Source organism: Dreissena polymorpha, chromosome 1 (assembly GCF_020536995.1).
Source record: "Dreissena polymorpha isolate Duluth1 chromosome 1, UMN_Dpol_1.0, whole genome shotgun sequence".
Taxonomy (NCBI): domain Eukaryota; kingdom Metazoa; phylum Mollusca; class Bivalvia; order Myida; family Dreissenidae; genus Dreissena; species Dreissena polymorpha.
Window position 1 is genome coordinate 15,669,064 of NC_068355.1, and position 16,131 is coordinate 15,685,194.

The 16,131-nt window shown below is 35.2% G+C and overlaps 1 protein-coding gene across 3 annotated transcripts in view; it reads left to right on the forward strand.

Annotated features, from left to right (window-relative positions):
* Positions 1 to 16,131, forward strand: part of LOC127872176 (zinc finger protein 420-like) — a 47,305-nt gene that overhangs the window by 11,929 nt on the left and 19,245 nt on the right. For all 3 annotated transcript variants that reach the window (XM_052415517.1, XM_052415512.1, XM_052415523.1), the window contains exons 3-7: positions 1,565 to 1,720; positions 3,855 to 4,005; positions 4,728 to 4,855; positions 7,079 to 7,342; positions 12,206 to 12,392. In XM_052415517.1, coding sequence (XP_052271477.1) covers positions 1,565 to 1,720; positions 3,855 to 4,005; positions 4,728 to 4,855; positions 7,079 to 7,342; positions 12,206 to 12,392 — 886 coding nt within the window. The remainder of the gene's footprint in view (positions 1 to 1,564; positions 1,721 to 3,854; positions 4,006 to 4,727; positions 4,856 to 7,078; positions 7,343 to 12,205; positions 12,393 to 16,131) is intronic.

Below are 16,131 nucleotides of genomic sequence, written 5' to 3' on the forward strand. Positions count from 1 at the left end.
CGTTATGAAATTCGGTCAGAATGTTTAGTTTAGTTTAAACCTATTTATTTAAGCTCGATTGCATCGAAAGCCCCAAGCTTATATAAATGCTCTTGAGTCCGTTTCCTGGCCCTAGAACCAGTACTTGGTGTCTTTGGGGGAGATCTAAAGAACGCTCCCACGGCGGGGATCGAACCCGTGACCTCCCGGTCGCTAGGCGGACACCATATCCACTACACCACAGCGACCTTTTAATATTTTATCTTGATAAAATCTGGGTTGGGATTGTATTTGGGTCATCTGGGGTCAAAAACTAGGTCACTAGGTCAAAAACTAGGTCAAATATTAGAAAAACCTTGTGTAGACAATAGAGGTCACAGTTTTCATCCAATTTTGATGAAATTTTGTCAGAATGTTTATCTTGATGAAATCTGGGTTGGGATTGTATTTGGGTCATCTGAGGTAATAAACTAGGTCACTAGGTCAAATAATTGAAAAACCGTCAACAATTTGTTTGTGTAGATAGTAGAGGTCACTGTTTTTATCCAATCTTTATGAAATTTGGTCAGAATGTTTATCTTGATGAAATCTGGGTTGGGATTGTATTTGGGTCATCTAGGGTCAAAAACTAGGTCACTAGGTCAAAAACTAGGTCACTAGGAGAAATAATAGAAAAACCTTGTATAGACAATAGAAGTCGCAGTTTTCATCCAATCTTTATGAAATTTGGTCAGAATGTTTATCTTGATGAAATTTGGGTTGGGATTGTATTTGGTTTATCTGAGGTCAAAAACTAGGTCACATGGTCAAATAATAGAAAAACCTTGTGTAGACAATAGCGGTCACAGTTTTCATCCAATCTTTATCAAATTTGATCAGAATGTGTGTGCCTGTGTCCGTCAACATTTTGTTTGTGTTTTCATCCAATCTTTATGAAATTTGGTCAGAATGTTTATCTTGATGAAATCTGGGTTGGGATTGTATTTGGGTCACCTGGGGTCAAAAACTAGGTCAAATAATAGAAAAACCTTGTGTAGACAATAGAGGTCACAGGAATGTTTATCTTGATGAAATCTGGGTTGGGATTGTATTTGGTTAGTCAGGTGAGCGATTCAGGGCCATCATGGCCCTCTTGTCTAATTATTTAGGAAATGTTTTCTGTCATTAGTTGGTATAATAATCTGTTCCAAAATACATAAAAAAGTTAAAATATATCAACAAAAATCGGTTCCCATTAACTCAACATTTTTGCAAAAGTTGTGCTGAAATGTATTGCACTTTGCTGTATTTTCAATGTATTATTATATGAGTCACGTTCTGAGAAAGCTGGGTTTAATGCTTGTGGGTAAAGTGTCGTCTCAGATTAGCCTGTGCAGTCTGCACAGGCTAATCAGGGACGACACTTTCTGTCTAAATTGGATTTTTGCTAAGAAGAGACTTCATTTAAATGAAAAATGTGATAAAAGCGTAAAGTGGCGTCCCTGATTAGCCTGTGGGGACTGCACAGGCTAATCTGGGATGACACTTAACACACATGCATTAAGCCATGTTTTCTCAAAACAAGGCTCATATTTACTTATATTAGAATTGTGAAAACGAGGCTGGCCCATTTGAAGAGGAGCTGCGCCATGTGGGTACAGGAAATGACTTTGACAATGACAGTTTAAGTATGGAGGAGGACAACACTCAAGATCACACTGCAAAATTACGAGAAAATTTGCGGACCCAGATCGCAGCAATGGTCAGTTTAATTCATTGAAAATATACCTAAAACATTAGGTAGATTTTATCTTTAAAGATTATGTATGGTATTTGATTTGTAATGATTTGAAGACATTGTTCTTATTTATCAGTGATATTGTTGTATAACTTTGACATTTATTTGGCAAATTACCTTTCCTAATCATTCTTTTAAGTTATTTTAAAATCCAGCAAAGCAATAAAAACAGTATTAATTTTCAAGGTCAACAATTTCAAATCTTAATTTAACATAAAACGCCAGGTTTTTCTCCAGGCTGTTTTAGGGCAGCTGTTCCGTGGCACTTGGAGTACATGTATTGCTTGGACACACCCAGGCAAAATGAAAAAATGTTGCACTTGTTTTGTGCTTAGAAACACTTCCAGTTGCATTTGTATTTTTTAAAAGACCACTGTGACTCTACAGGGGTATTATAAAGGCTTATTTTTAACTTGCGATTTCAGACCATTCGGTGTGCATATTATATCAAAGTGCTTGTCACTTGTTAGATTTAGACTGTACAGCACTGTCCCATAGGCAGTTTTTATTATGCAGTAATATAAACATAAGCTATGAATCAACAATTGGAACCAGGATCATTAAAAAGAAACATAACACACAAATGTTAGACTCATGTTAATGTCCAAAGTCTTGTATCTGAATTATATCCATGATGTTGTGACATCAGTCTTAAGGGGGACAACCAGGTTTGACATGTAAGTAAGTGTGTTAGCTCTCTTGATTCAAAATGAACATATTTTAGCAGCAAAACTGTAGTCTCAGGAAACGTCTCAGTTGTTATTTTAAGGTTTACATTCAAAAACACTTTGCTGTAAGTGCAATTTACAAACAGCTTGCTGTTAGTGCACAATATTTGCGCAATGGGGATCAGAAAATGTAGTTTGTGCTGTTGTTACATGATAAACAATCTGTAAAGTAAGTTCTAATCCTGTACACTAGTATTGGTTATAGTTTAATTTGAATTCAAACAAAATTTGCCACAACATGTTAGAATTTAAGTTACATTGTACTAATATCATTTATCGATCTGATATTTACGGTTTAACCCTTAATCACTTAAATACGTATTTTGACGCATTTGTAGTCAGTTCGAAAGTTTAATTTAGTTAAAGACCTTAAAAGTTAAATTTAGTTAAAGACCTTTCTTACAAGATCCAAGTTTTAAAGGTTTCAGTTCCAACTATTAGATACTGATGAGCAGCAAACAGCAGAAAACCTGATCTGGTTTTATGCTGTTTGCACATAGCCATTTTGACTTAGCTTATAAGTCGGAAAGGGTGAAATTTGTCTTGCTAACCTTGTAGTTTCAGGCTGATGCAGCATAACTCATAAAGTAACTATAAATCTACAATTTTAATTTCACTGTTATCTTTCCTCAAAACTTTCTATAGACAAAAATTGTCTTGCTTTGAACATGTCATTTCATTTTGGCTTTATATATGAAAACCATTTCATTTTGGCTTTATATGTGAAAACAAAATTTAGCCAAATACAATTTTTGTAGCCTAATGGGTTAATTTGTGGCCTTTTGCTAATTTGGGGAACGGCACAAAAGTCCTAAATTTATGCTTGTTTTTGTGTTCAGTTGTTGCAGTCAGTACCTGTTCTGATATATTTCAGTGTGAGCAGTTGTCAATACCTGGTCTGATATATTTCAGTGTGAGCAGTTGTCAGTATCTGGTCTGATATATTTCAGTGTGAGCAGTTGTCAGTATCTGGTCTGATATATTTCAGTGTGAGCAGTTGTCAATACCTGGTCTGATATATTTCAGTGTGAGCAGTTGTCAGTACCTGTTCTGATATATTTCAGTGTGAGCAGTTGTCAGTATCTGGTCTGATATATTTCAGTGTGAGCAGTTGTCAGTACCTGTTCTGATATATTTCAGTGTGAGCAGTTGTCAATACCTGGTCTGATATATTTCAGTGTGAGCAGTTGTCAGTACCTGTTCTGATATATTTCAGTGTGAGCAGTTGTCAATACCTGGTCTGATATATTTCAGTGTGAGCAGTTGTCAGTACCTGGTCTGATATATTTCAGTGTGAGCAGTTGTCAGTATCTGGTCTGATATATTTCAGTGTGAGCAGTTGTCAGTATATCTGGTCTGATATATTTCAGTGCGAACAGTTGTCAGAGCTCGGAGAGGAGTGCATGTTTCTGTCTCTGAACCCGGCCGACAAAGTGTGTCAGCACACTGGATCAATGAAGGGAGACCAGTTTTGCTTGTTGAGGCCAGGGCTGGTCAAGGACTTCACCAACTTCTGTCAGGGTATGAACTGAATGGCATCATAGGAGTCCTGTTCTTAGAAAACTGGGCATAATGTATGTGAGTAAAGTGTCGTCCCAGATTAGCCTGTGCAGTCTGCACAGGCGAATGAGGGACGACTTTTTCCACTTTTATGACATTTTTCTTTTAAATGAAGTCTCTTCTTAGCAAAAAATCCAATTTATGCGGAAAGTGTCGTCCCTGATTAGCCTGTGCAGATTGCACAGGCTAATCTGGGATGACACTTTACGCACATGAATTAAGTCCAGTTTTCTCAGAAAGCGACTCATAGAATCTAACATTTTGCCCACTATTTCCCACCCAGGTTCTGTCAATTTATTAATTCTTATATAGCTTTCATTAAGAGTTGTCATAAATTATTAAGGCACTGTAAGAAATTCTACTTTGGATTGTGTACAGCCTAATACTTATGAACTGTGAGTTTTACTGAAAAGAGAAAAATGAAAAATTTTAATAAATAAGACAATTTATTCAATGGAAAGCATAAATGTCAATTTTAATTTGCAGGTAAAATGCAATATTTCTGCAAAAGTGTATTTATTGAAAATGTCATATGTATCAGACATTTACTTACACATTTTGATTAATTGTTTAACGTATAAAAAAATAATTTGACTCTTTGAATGGTTTTATACTGACATAATATCAATAATGATTATGGGTTACAACTGATGATTGTTTAATCATAAAATGTTTTGTTCCAGCTTATGAAAACCCTGGAATGGGAAATACAGTTGATGACACAAGTCTCTTCCCAGACGAGATGGAAGGAATGTCTGACCATATGCAACAGGACTCTGAAGTTGAACACAGTTTGCCAGAAACTCCTGAGGTAAGACACCAACTTTATTCCCATCTTGTTGCGTTTAATGCATGTGCGTAAAGTGTTGTCCCAGATTAGACTGTGCAGTCCGCACAGTCTAATCTGGGAGGACACTTTCCAACTAAACTGCACCCGATTGTATAAACGCTGGTTAAAGTTACGGCTCGGTAACTTTCAAACCTTGGTAAGTTTGCGGTTATTCAGGTTTAGTAACCTTCAAGGTAACTCGATTGTATAAACACGATATACCGCAAAGTAACCTCACCGCGCAAAGTTGAATTTAACCACCGGTAAATTTAACTAAAACATTCCCACAATGCATTTTCTAATGACGTAATTTTCGCACGAAGTGTCACGCTTCGATTTAGTTAACACAAAAAATAAACAGCGACATGTATTTTTTTTTTATCAAATTCATTTAAAAATGAATTCACAATAAAATAAAGTGTACATTTTCACTATGAGTTCATTAAATTATTTAAAGTATTTACAAACATATGACAAGGGAAAAATTTATGATGACGTTGGGATTTGCATCATTTAGTGGAATCCCTTGTGCTTCAAACGGCGAGAGAGTGCTAGCAAAGACGCCTGCTTTTCTTGTTGTTTTAATTGATGTATCATATACATGGTCGTCGTTACATGCTAGTCTATTTTCTCATTTAGCTTATCACCCGTTTTCATGACTGCGTAATAAAATAAAATCTTTCGCCAAATAACGATTTTTACACATTCAAAGCACATCGCTGAGTATATAATTAACTTAAAATTTCATCCAAAAATCACTCTGTCTATAGTCAAATCTTGCATATTGCTATTGTGAAAAGTGCGAGTCTTTTTGACGATTTATTATAAACGCGACTTTTTTTCATGTACATGTACTGTATATCGACATATTTGCATTGTCAATTTATCACATTTTCCTCATTTCGTGCGATGTGCATTGTTTATAATCCGTGCATATACTTTTGACATTTTAGAATGTACAACAAGCAATACAAATATCGCTCAATTCAGTAATTTTAATTCACGTTAGGCATAGAGATGTGTCAAGTATAAGGTAAAATTAGCACCACACTTGAATTCGGAATGTCCCATTTTGTACACGGGTATTATCCACTCATTTATCTGATGTGTACTGGAATGTTTTCCATTCTTTGTGTATTTATATATTAAATTATTTTCTTGTAGAATAAGGGCATTTACCATAGACAAAAATGCCTAAAACATTGTGCAAGTTTAAACATATGTTTGTATGCAGAAATCTGCAAATGCAACCGAGTTTACCAACAGCTATTATTTGATAAACTGTCCTGGCTCATTTGTGTAGAGTACATGACGTAGAGTGTGACGAAGAAGAAAGTTTATCGAATTCATAAATTCATTTGAATATAGTGAAAGAATGGCATAAGGGTCTTTATTTAACTATGCTAAAATAATTATTAAAGACCATAGATGCAAAATCGTCAATTATTGAATAAAATGGATTATTTATGGATTTTAAAGGATTATTAAAGGTAAGATGCTAGTCTAGTTCGAAGGCGTTTGGGTTTTTGTTTGTACTTTTGTCGTTCCCTGTTCTCGGAGAAATGATTTTAACATGGGCGCCATTGATGCATCGGATCACACACGGCATACCCATAACAGAATATAAAAAACACGTTCTGTGCGTCCTTAAATTCGTTGTTCGAAGTTGGAAATCGTATTGCCCTGTAAATTAAGTCAAATAAAGTGTCAGTCGCTGCAATTGTCTGTTTACTCGTCGAAATTATGAAGGTCGTCGATGGTTAGCTTTTATAATGTTGCGCGCCGCGGCCATTTTGTGTAAGTTACCTCTCGGTTACTTGTACTTACCCACCTCGGGAAGCATGGTATGTTTTAACTGGGTTTTAACCGATCGGTATAACTAACCAATTTTTATACAAACGCTTACCGACCAGTAACCAACAAGTTACCGACTTTTAACCGCCGGTATGTGGTTAACCGCCGGTTTAACTGTTTATACAATCGAGTGCTGGATTTTAACTTAGAAGATACTTTCTTAAAACAGAAAATATCATAAAAGCGGAAAGTTTCTAGCCCTATTGACCTGTGTGGAATGCACAGGCTAATCTGGGACTAAACATTAAGCACATGCATTAAACCCTGTTTTGACAGAGCACAGCTCATATTTATTCAGTATTTTTTGGCAAACCATTGAATGCCAATACGACTGATTTTTTCTTTCATAAGAAGACAACCCCAATAGCTGTTAAACCGAAAATAATAGTCATAAGGAAGAGCCAAAAAGAAGGAGGTGAGAAAGTAACGGCCCCTACTCCATCTGTCGTTACCATCAGGCCACTGCCCTCGACTGATCATGATGATGATGGCGATGATCAGGGCGGGGATGAGGCCCAATCTTTGTCCGAGAAGGAGAACCAGCAAACGGGACCCAATATTTTATTTCTTTGCGAGATTTGCAAAGCGGTCTTCAATAATGTACAACTGTTACGGGTAAGTACAAGTACATAATCACGTTCAATTCTTTGTACTATGACTTTTGACTGTAATTTTCAAAGTGAATTTTGGCATCTTTATTAAAGGACATGGTTCACTAACCACCAAAAAACGCCCAACCTCAGATTTTCCCAATATTTATGCTGTAATTATTGCAATATGTCTATTTTTTAAAAATGACGTTCGTTTTGCAATATACATAACTACGACGTCAAAATTGACGAATAAACAACCCCTAGTAACACAACGAAATGGCGCTCATTTATGACGTCATCTAACATGCCGTTATTGCGCTGAATTACGTTTGCGCTTATGTTACATTTTCCACTGTCAAAACATTGTCTAGATCGATCCATATCGGATTTTGTTTAAAGATGTTTTGGTAAATAAGGCTAATTATAGATTTCCATTTCACTATAGGGTACACTTCTTGTATATTTTGTCAATTTCTTTCGATAAGAAGAATTAAGCGAGTAGAGTAAACAGTCAACTTGTGTATTTGAGAAAAATCGGTATTTACATGCGTCCCAGTTTCCGGTCAAATATATTTGAAGGTGTAAGTCTCTTTCATTGATTATCATGAAAATAAAGCCTTTTTTCATTTAAAATATTTATGAAGAGTTACTAGATAAATATTATATTATTATACTTAGTTGTGGCGTGACACTCTAGTGCATTCAGTTACAGCGAACGTTCGCGAACGTTCTGCTATTGAACGCCACGAACCGACGCGAACCCTCTCGGGGGTAGTTCGCTAGCGAAACCAAAGTCTAGTGCGTTCAGTTACGCTCGAGTGGTCATTGTCGGATCGGGTACTACTTACATGTACCCCGGGTACTCTTAAGTATACTTAAATGTACCCCGGGTACGGTAAATATACTTAATCGTACCCGGTCGATATAAGACTTACCCGATTTGTATTCCAGTCCAAAATCCGATGTCGTTAAAACGCTGCCGATAATCTTAAACAAACTTCTGTTTATAAAAACTGCATCAACATGCTTTTTGGGTACGAGTTTCAATAACATAAAGGCCATTTTACAGAAAATTAACATAAATGTAAATATAATTAATTTAAAAAAATAGCCGACAACGACCGATTAAGCGTTAAATTTCCCGGGTACGTTTAAGTACATATATTAACCGTACCCGGGGTACATGTAAGTATAATTAAGAGTACCCGGGGTACATGTAAGTAATACCCGAGCCGACAATGACCAATCCAGCTTCAGTTTCAGCGAATGTTCGCTATATTTCGCGAACCGAAGCGAACCCTTTCGGGAGGTAGATCGATAGCGAAACCAATCGTTCAATAAGACCGAATCGGAAATGAACGATGATTGGCAAACGTTCGTTGTAACTGAACGCACTAGATTTGTGACGGTAAACCTCGTAGATTTGTCAATTCTCCCAACCCCTGACCGATAACATTCATTTCATAATTCAGTAGCATACTATAATCTATATTTTATGTTACAACGGACTTCGTCTCCATTTACACGCTAGAGTGAAAAAGAAGACAGTTCATAGCTATTAGCGTAAACGAGAATGATCAGAAATATAAACAATTAATAAGGAAATAGACAAAAGCAACCCTTCATCTGTTTGATGAATTATATAGATCTTAACATATGTTAAGTAACTAATTATTTTAATGTTATACCAGTAACATATTGTTTGCTCATAACATTTTTGTTAACATGACTATGCATACATTTTGATTAAAAGCATGTATCCATGCACATCATTTCCATTATAGCAGGTCCCAATTGAAAATGACGTTAATGTCAAAATGAGCAATTTCCACTTATGTCTCAAGGTTTCCCAGTGCTAACACAAAGCCAAGGCTTAAAAACTTGTATATGAAACGTGCATGGAGACCCTGGTAGAATGAAATAAAATCAGTCTAAAAAACTTCGCTATCACTCTCGCTAGAATTTGAATCATCAATACGAATTGCAGAAGCGTCAGACAGGTACTTTCCCCAGTCTCGAACCCCTAAACTTTCCTTTTGCTGATATCTACCGGCAGACAAGAACCAGACTACGGCTGCAATGTGTGAACACATTCCAACCACTCGCGATCCAGTCTTGCATTGGCAGTACCATGATTTGACCATATCCTCACTGTGACGTATCCACAGCATGTACCTTCTAATAGATGTATGGCGACTTTGCAATTTTGCAGAAATCAAACTTTGCTCGTGAACATGCACTTTAATGTCACAATTTCCAGTTGTATGCGCTTGCATGTAGCTCGTACTCAAACGCAATTGGTAAACACCAAGTGTTAGTTCACTTAGCTGTTCATCACTTAAACGCGGAAATAAAAAGAGTACATGTTCAGCTTTAATAACACAATTTATCTCGCAAAGAAATTGCAATTATGAATACATGTGTGTAGTTTAAAAACATATTTATCGTCATGTTTACAACATCTTCCAAAATGAGCAGATTTGAATGTTAAAATCAGCACTTTTTCGCTTTAAATCGCCGAGACTGTACCGAAACCCTATCCGTGTGCTTGTGATTTTCGTTCGTCTACTACAATAGGCAGATTATTTTACTTTACAATATTTTTTAACCACAAACTGCTGTTGCTGACATTCAAACACTATTTAAATTATTGCTTTTCGTACATTAAAAATCGGCACTTTTTGTTGTATACAGATATCTGAATTGCTTGCAAAATGTACCTAGTAAACATTTCAAAAAAATAGCAGAAAATCTCAGTTAACATTAAATACTCACTGTTTGGATTTTCTCCCTTGAAAAAGGATATTATCGTTTGATCAAACATCTTTAATATACATGTAGATCTACGTGTTTATTAATAGATCTTTGTTTGCACCGATATGGAAAACACATTAAACTTTATTTACACACGCATAAGACGACATATTCCATTATCAAATTAATGTATTTACGTTGTCTTAACGTGTTCAGGAATGTTTCATTTTAACTTTAATTTGTTTCCAATAACTCAATTTTTATAAATGTCCGGTAAATACATGTACTTCTGTACAGTGGAAAATTACCTCCCTTTAATGACCCTAAATTCGGCCCTCGTACAAATGCATGCGCATATCAAACAATGTTTTGTTTGCACTTACTTGTAAATAAAGAACCCAGAATGTATCAGTAACTTTTAAAAAAATATTTCGTATTATTAAGAAAGTTATTAAACAAAGCCCTTTCTTACGTCCGAGCACTACTCGCTAACCAGTAAATATCTACTTTAACAGTGACATCGTTCGTAATCGCGCGAATGGATTATAACATACGTTTTAGTAAGCCATAATTATGGACCATGAAATGGGTAAACCATCATTTTTTGAATAGAAAAAATAATTGTTTATCTAAATGCCAACTTACCTTTAAGATATCGGGTAAATCCGACTTTGGAAAACGCGTCGTCTGCACTTTGTTTACATTGGATACCGACGCTATTCGTACCCAGTTATTTTCGAATGGCGCGTACACAAAATCGTTTCTTATGGCTTCTTTTTTTAACACCAACATTGATAAGATCATTATTTTGCCATTTCAGACTTAAAACCTCTAATAAATTTCGGTAATAAGTGGTATTTTAAGCAGTGTTTTTTAATATAGGGTTAAAAAGATAGGTTCAATAAAGCATGGTGGGTTCTCGGAGATCAGCACTGGGTTACACATTTTTTTAAAGTAAGATATGAGCGCGCAATAACACCTTCACAAAAATATAGTATTTTGTCTTTTGTTGTTTTTGTTACTGTTTAAGACAAAATTTGTCATGGTGTTCTCGTGCGCTGACAGTTTATTTGTTGATGAAACAAAGAAATTTAGTGTAAATTCGCCGTTTTCTTGTTTGTGATGTACTTTTATCATGATTTTTTTTACAATTGAAAACAAGGCACACTTATAAAATTTGACTTTTTGTGCAATTTAAATGTTATAGAAGATGAATACAAAATAAAAAAATGACATTTTTGAAAATTTGATTTCATTGATTTTTGGGGCGCTTTTGGGTGGTTAGTGAACCATGTTCTTTAGTGTTCATATGAGACATTTGACCAGCATGGTGTCCCTTTAATGATTACTATCATGTAGACTTTACCACATATTTCAGTAACATGCCAAGTAATCAACAGTGTGTCCTATTATTGCACTTTGACCATGGATGTTTATAAAAAAAGAATGCATCTTGCAAAATGAGTGTTTCAATATTTTTCAACAAAGATTTATTGATAAAATGCTTTCACAATTACTAAAGAAAAGTTTCAACTATTCATGACAAAGACAAAGGTTTCTTGGAAACCTGAAACGCAGTAAAATCACTGCTATTTTGGCCAAAACATATTTATCCCACTTTTACAGCGAATTCGGTTGATTAAAGCCCCGTTTATTTAATTTCATCTATAATCAACGGCACATGCTAAGTTGTTAGGCTGCGTTGTAAACAAATGAAGTTCCTTGTATATAACAATTAAATGTTATATTGATGTTATAAAACTTTTAGATTTGCAATTCAATATGAATAAAATTGTAATTAATAACACACGACTCTTTCTCACAGAACGATATTCTGATTTAAAAAAATAATCAGCGTTTATTTTTGGAACGCGGAGTAATACACTTGGTTACACTACAGTCATTATCAAAGTACGACAAACACTCATTAAAACTAATTTTTTTTAAATAAAAAGGTTTACTGAATAAACAGTGGGATAAATAGAATAATAGATTAGTGTTGATTATAGATCAGGTTTATCATGCTCGGCACGAAAACGAAAAAGCACCCGCCTAAGCTTTAAATAACAACACTGCTTTTCTAAGCTGTATATTATATCAAAATCAGCGTTGCCCTATAATCCTATTCCAGTCGCACAAGAAGTCTGACCACAATGAGACAGACTACGTGTGTGAGAAATGCAGCCGTGTGTTCACCCAGCAGCGAGCTCTTTCCCGTCACATGGAGGATGCACACGACAAGCATGACAGGCGCTTCCTGTGTGACACCTGTGTTAGAGAGTTCAAGAGTTCCAAGGATCTCAGCGTGCACATTGCTGGTGGGTGCCCAGTAACAGGGTTGTCTTTAAGTTACACACATGTCATTGCAAGTTAACACTACATGTACTGCAATTGACGACCTTATTATAATCTTAATTAAAATTGTATCGGTAATAAATAATGTTGTCAAAAAACAAATTAGCATGGCTTAAAATAAAAAGCCATTTTCACTTTGCTTCTTATGGGGGAAAGGATTAAATAAATGTCTGATACATGTAGCAGCCGACTTTAAAATCAATGACTTCAAAAGACATTTCAGACCCGGGAGTAGTTCTAGTGGTGTTGAATTTCATTATGCTGTATAAAATGTAAACAAAACAAGACATAAAGATGGTACCACCAAATATGTCCCAACAGCTTCTGGGCTTAAGCAAAGCGCGGGAAAGGCCTGATTATGCCACTAAGATAACCCATAAGATATTCCATATGAAATATATATATTTATATGTTTAGGTTTACATACATTTGCAAATGTTTGCTAAAGGAGTAATAAATATGAGTACGATATTCCTGTGGTAAAAAGCCCATACACACTCAAAATCATCAAATATTTAGTACAATCTTTCAAAAAATATAGTTAACATATAAAAATCAATGCTTCTTATAGCAATAACCAAAATGTCAACACTAGATGTGATCTGGTAACATAGATTGAACACGATACAAAATGCTCTTTTTAGCTCACTTGTCACAAAGTGACATGGTGAGATTATTAGAGCTGCAACTATTCGATCCGATGCATCGAAAACTGGTTCGAAATGCATCGATTTGATTACGATACCAAACAACCAAATTCAATTCGATTCTTCAACATATAGACATATATATACATAGATACGTAAAGCTCGCTGTATTCTGACTATTTGATACAGAAAGGTGTAGGTTTTATCTTTACCTGTAATTACAACGCGCGCGATTGGCCGCTTATTACTTTAATCATCCAATCAATAAGTGCGTTACAGTCTACTTTTGGAAAAAGCGTCAAAATGGCTGAACAAGTTGTGGCCGACATATTGAAATTATCAGATGCGCCTAAGAAGCTAAAATCTAAAGTGTGGCAGTATTTTCGGTTTGGGATGGTAGCCCTCCCGATAAAGCAAAGTGTAAACTGTGCTTCACAGATGCAAACATAAGGTTGATTTAGCAAGACTAATAGGTAGCACAAGTGCAACTACTCAAGTCGCCAGCCAGAAAAGTAGTTCTGTTTCTGTTTGGAATTTGTTAAGTTTATTAGAGAATGTGCTTTGTCCTACAGGTAACAGGTGATGCTGTCACGGCACAATGGTAGACATGCTTGTAGCGGTTTTGATATAAGTATTATAGTGATAGTACTATAACTCCACTGATTCCAGATGTTCTTATGATTATTTATTTAATTTTATATTATTGTGTATTCAACACAATCTTCCAGTCACAAGTTTTTTATATTAAAATTGAGTCCTAATTTGCTATTCTTTTTTATGTGTTTTATTGAAATATTGACATAGTTTGATAGACAATGTGCAGTTTCTTGCAAAATATTTCTTTCAAATGTTAATTTAACACACTTTCAACAGTTTTTAAAACACTGTTGAACCAACTAAACTATATCAAACAAACACACAATTTGACAAATGCCCAAGATATCTAGGTATGCGACTTTTTTGAACAGAAATGTTTATTTTGAGGCAGAGGAGTGAATATAAGATAAAACTAGGTTTGAAGATGAATCAAATGGAAAAAAATGTTATCGGGGTGTCTGAAATTGAAATCAAATCGAGCTGTATTTGAAACGTTGCAGCTCTAGAGCTTATGTGACCCTGTGAGGTCTGGCGTCCATATGTGTGTGTGTGCATGCGTGTGTCTGTCAACAATTTGTTTGTGTAGACAATGGATGTCACAGTTTTCATCCAATCTTTATGAAATTTGGTCAGAATGTTTATCTTGATAAATCTGGGTTGGGATTATATTTGGGTCATTGGGGTCAAAAACTAGGTAACTAGGTCACATAATAGGTCAAATAATAGACAAAAACTTGTGTCAACAATAGAGGTCGCAGTTTTCATCCAATCTTTATGAAATTTGGTCAGAATGTTTATCTTGATGAAATCTGGATTGGGATTGTATTTGGGACATCTGGGGTCAAAAACTAGGTCACAAGGTCAAATAATTGAAAAATCATCAACAATTTGTTTGTGTAGACAGTAGAGGTCACAGTTTTCATCCAATGTTTATGAAATTTGGTCAGAATGTTTATCTTGATTAAATCTGGGTTGGGATTGTATTTGAGTCATCTAGGGTCAAAAACTAGGTTACTAGGTAAAAAAAACTAGGTCAAATAATAGAAAAACCATGTGAAGACAATAGAGGTCGCAGTTTTCATCCAATCTTTATGAAATTTGGTCAGAATGTTTATCTTGATGATATCTGGCTTGGGAATGTATTTGGGTCATCTGGGGTAAAAAAACTAGGTCAAATAATAGAAAAACCTTGTGTAGACAATAGAGGTCGCAGTTTTCATCCAATCTTTATGAAATTGGTCAGAATGTTTATCTTGATGAAATCTGGGTTGGGATTGTATTTGGGTCATCTGAGGTCAAAAACTAGGTCATTAGGTCAAATAATAGAAAAAAACGTCAACAATTTCTTTCTGTAGACAGTAGAGGTCACAGTTTTCATCCAATCTTTATGAAATTTGGTCAGAATGTTTATGTTTAACAGATATGTTTATCTTGATGAAATCTGGGTTGGGTTTGTATTGGGTCATCTGGAGTCAAAAACTAGGTCACTAGGTCAAAAACTAGGTCACTAGGTGAAATAATAGAAAAACCTTGTATAGACAATAGAGGTCGCAGTTTTCATCCAATCTTTATGAAATTTGGTCAGAATGTTTATCTTGATAAAATATGGGTTGGGATTGTATTTGGGTCATCTTGGGTAAAAAACTAGGTCACATGGTCAAATAATAGAAAAACCTTGTGTAGACAATAGCGGTCACAGTTTTCATTCAATCTTCATGAAATTTGGTCAGAATGTTTGTCTTGATGAAATCAGGGTTGGGATTGTATTTTGGTCATCTGGGGATAAAAACTAGGTCACTAGGTCAAATAATAGAAAAACCTTGTGTAGACAATAGAGGTCACAGTTTTCATCCAATCTTTATAAAGTGTGATCAGAATGTTTATCAAGATGAAATCTGTGTTCGGATTGTATTTGGGTCACCTGGGGTCAAAAACTAGGTCAATAGGTCAAATATTAGAAAAACCTTGTGTAGACAATAGAGGTAACAGTTTTCATCTAATCTTTATGAAATTTGGTCAGAATGTTTATCTTGATGAAAACTGGGTTGGGATTGTATTTGGTTAGTCAGGTGAGCGATTTAGGGCCATCATGGCCCTCTTGTTGTTTTTTTGTTGGACAATATATTCAACACATGACTTTCATGTACCAAGTTAGTGTTTGTGTGTCGTATGAATATATCGTCGCTGTCTGTGTCCTTCTCAAACCTCTTAGCTACAACATGCCAATTTTTCAGGAGAGAGAAAAAACCATCACATTTTTTATAACGATGTTTTAGAAATTGAAATTCTGTAAAAAAAATACCAAACAAATGAAGCTGCAAAATATGGTATAAGCCGTAGACGCGTAAGTCATACTGATTTTCAGAAATGGTAGCTACGATATTTTGTCACCACAGTTTTGTCATTTTAATGAGCTACGACTTTTTCGCCGGAAAAAAGCCAACAATTATTCTACAAC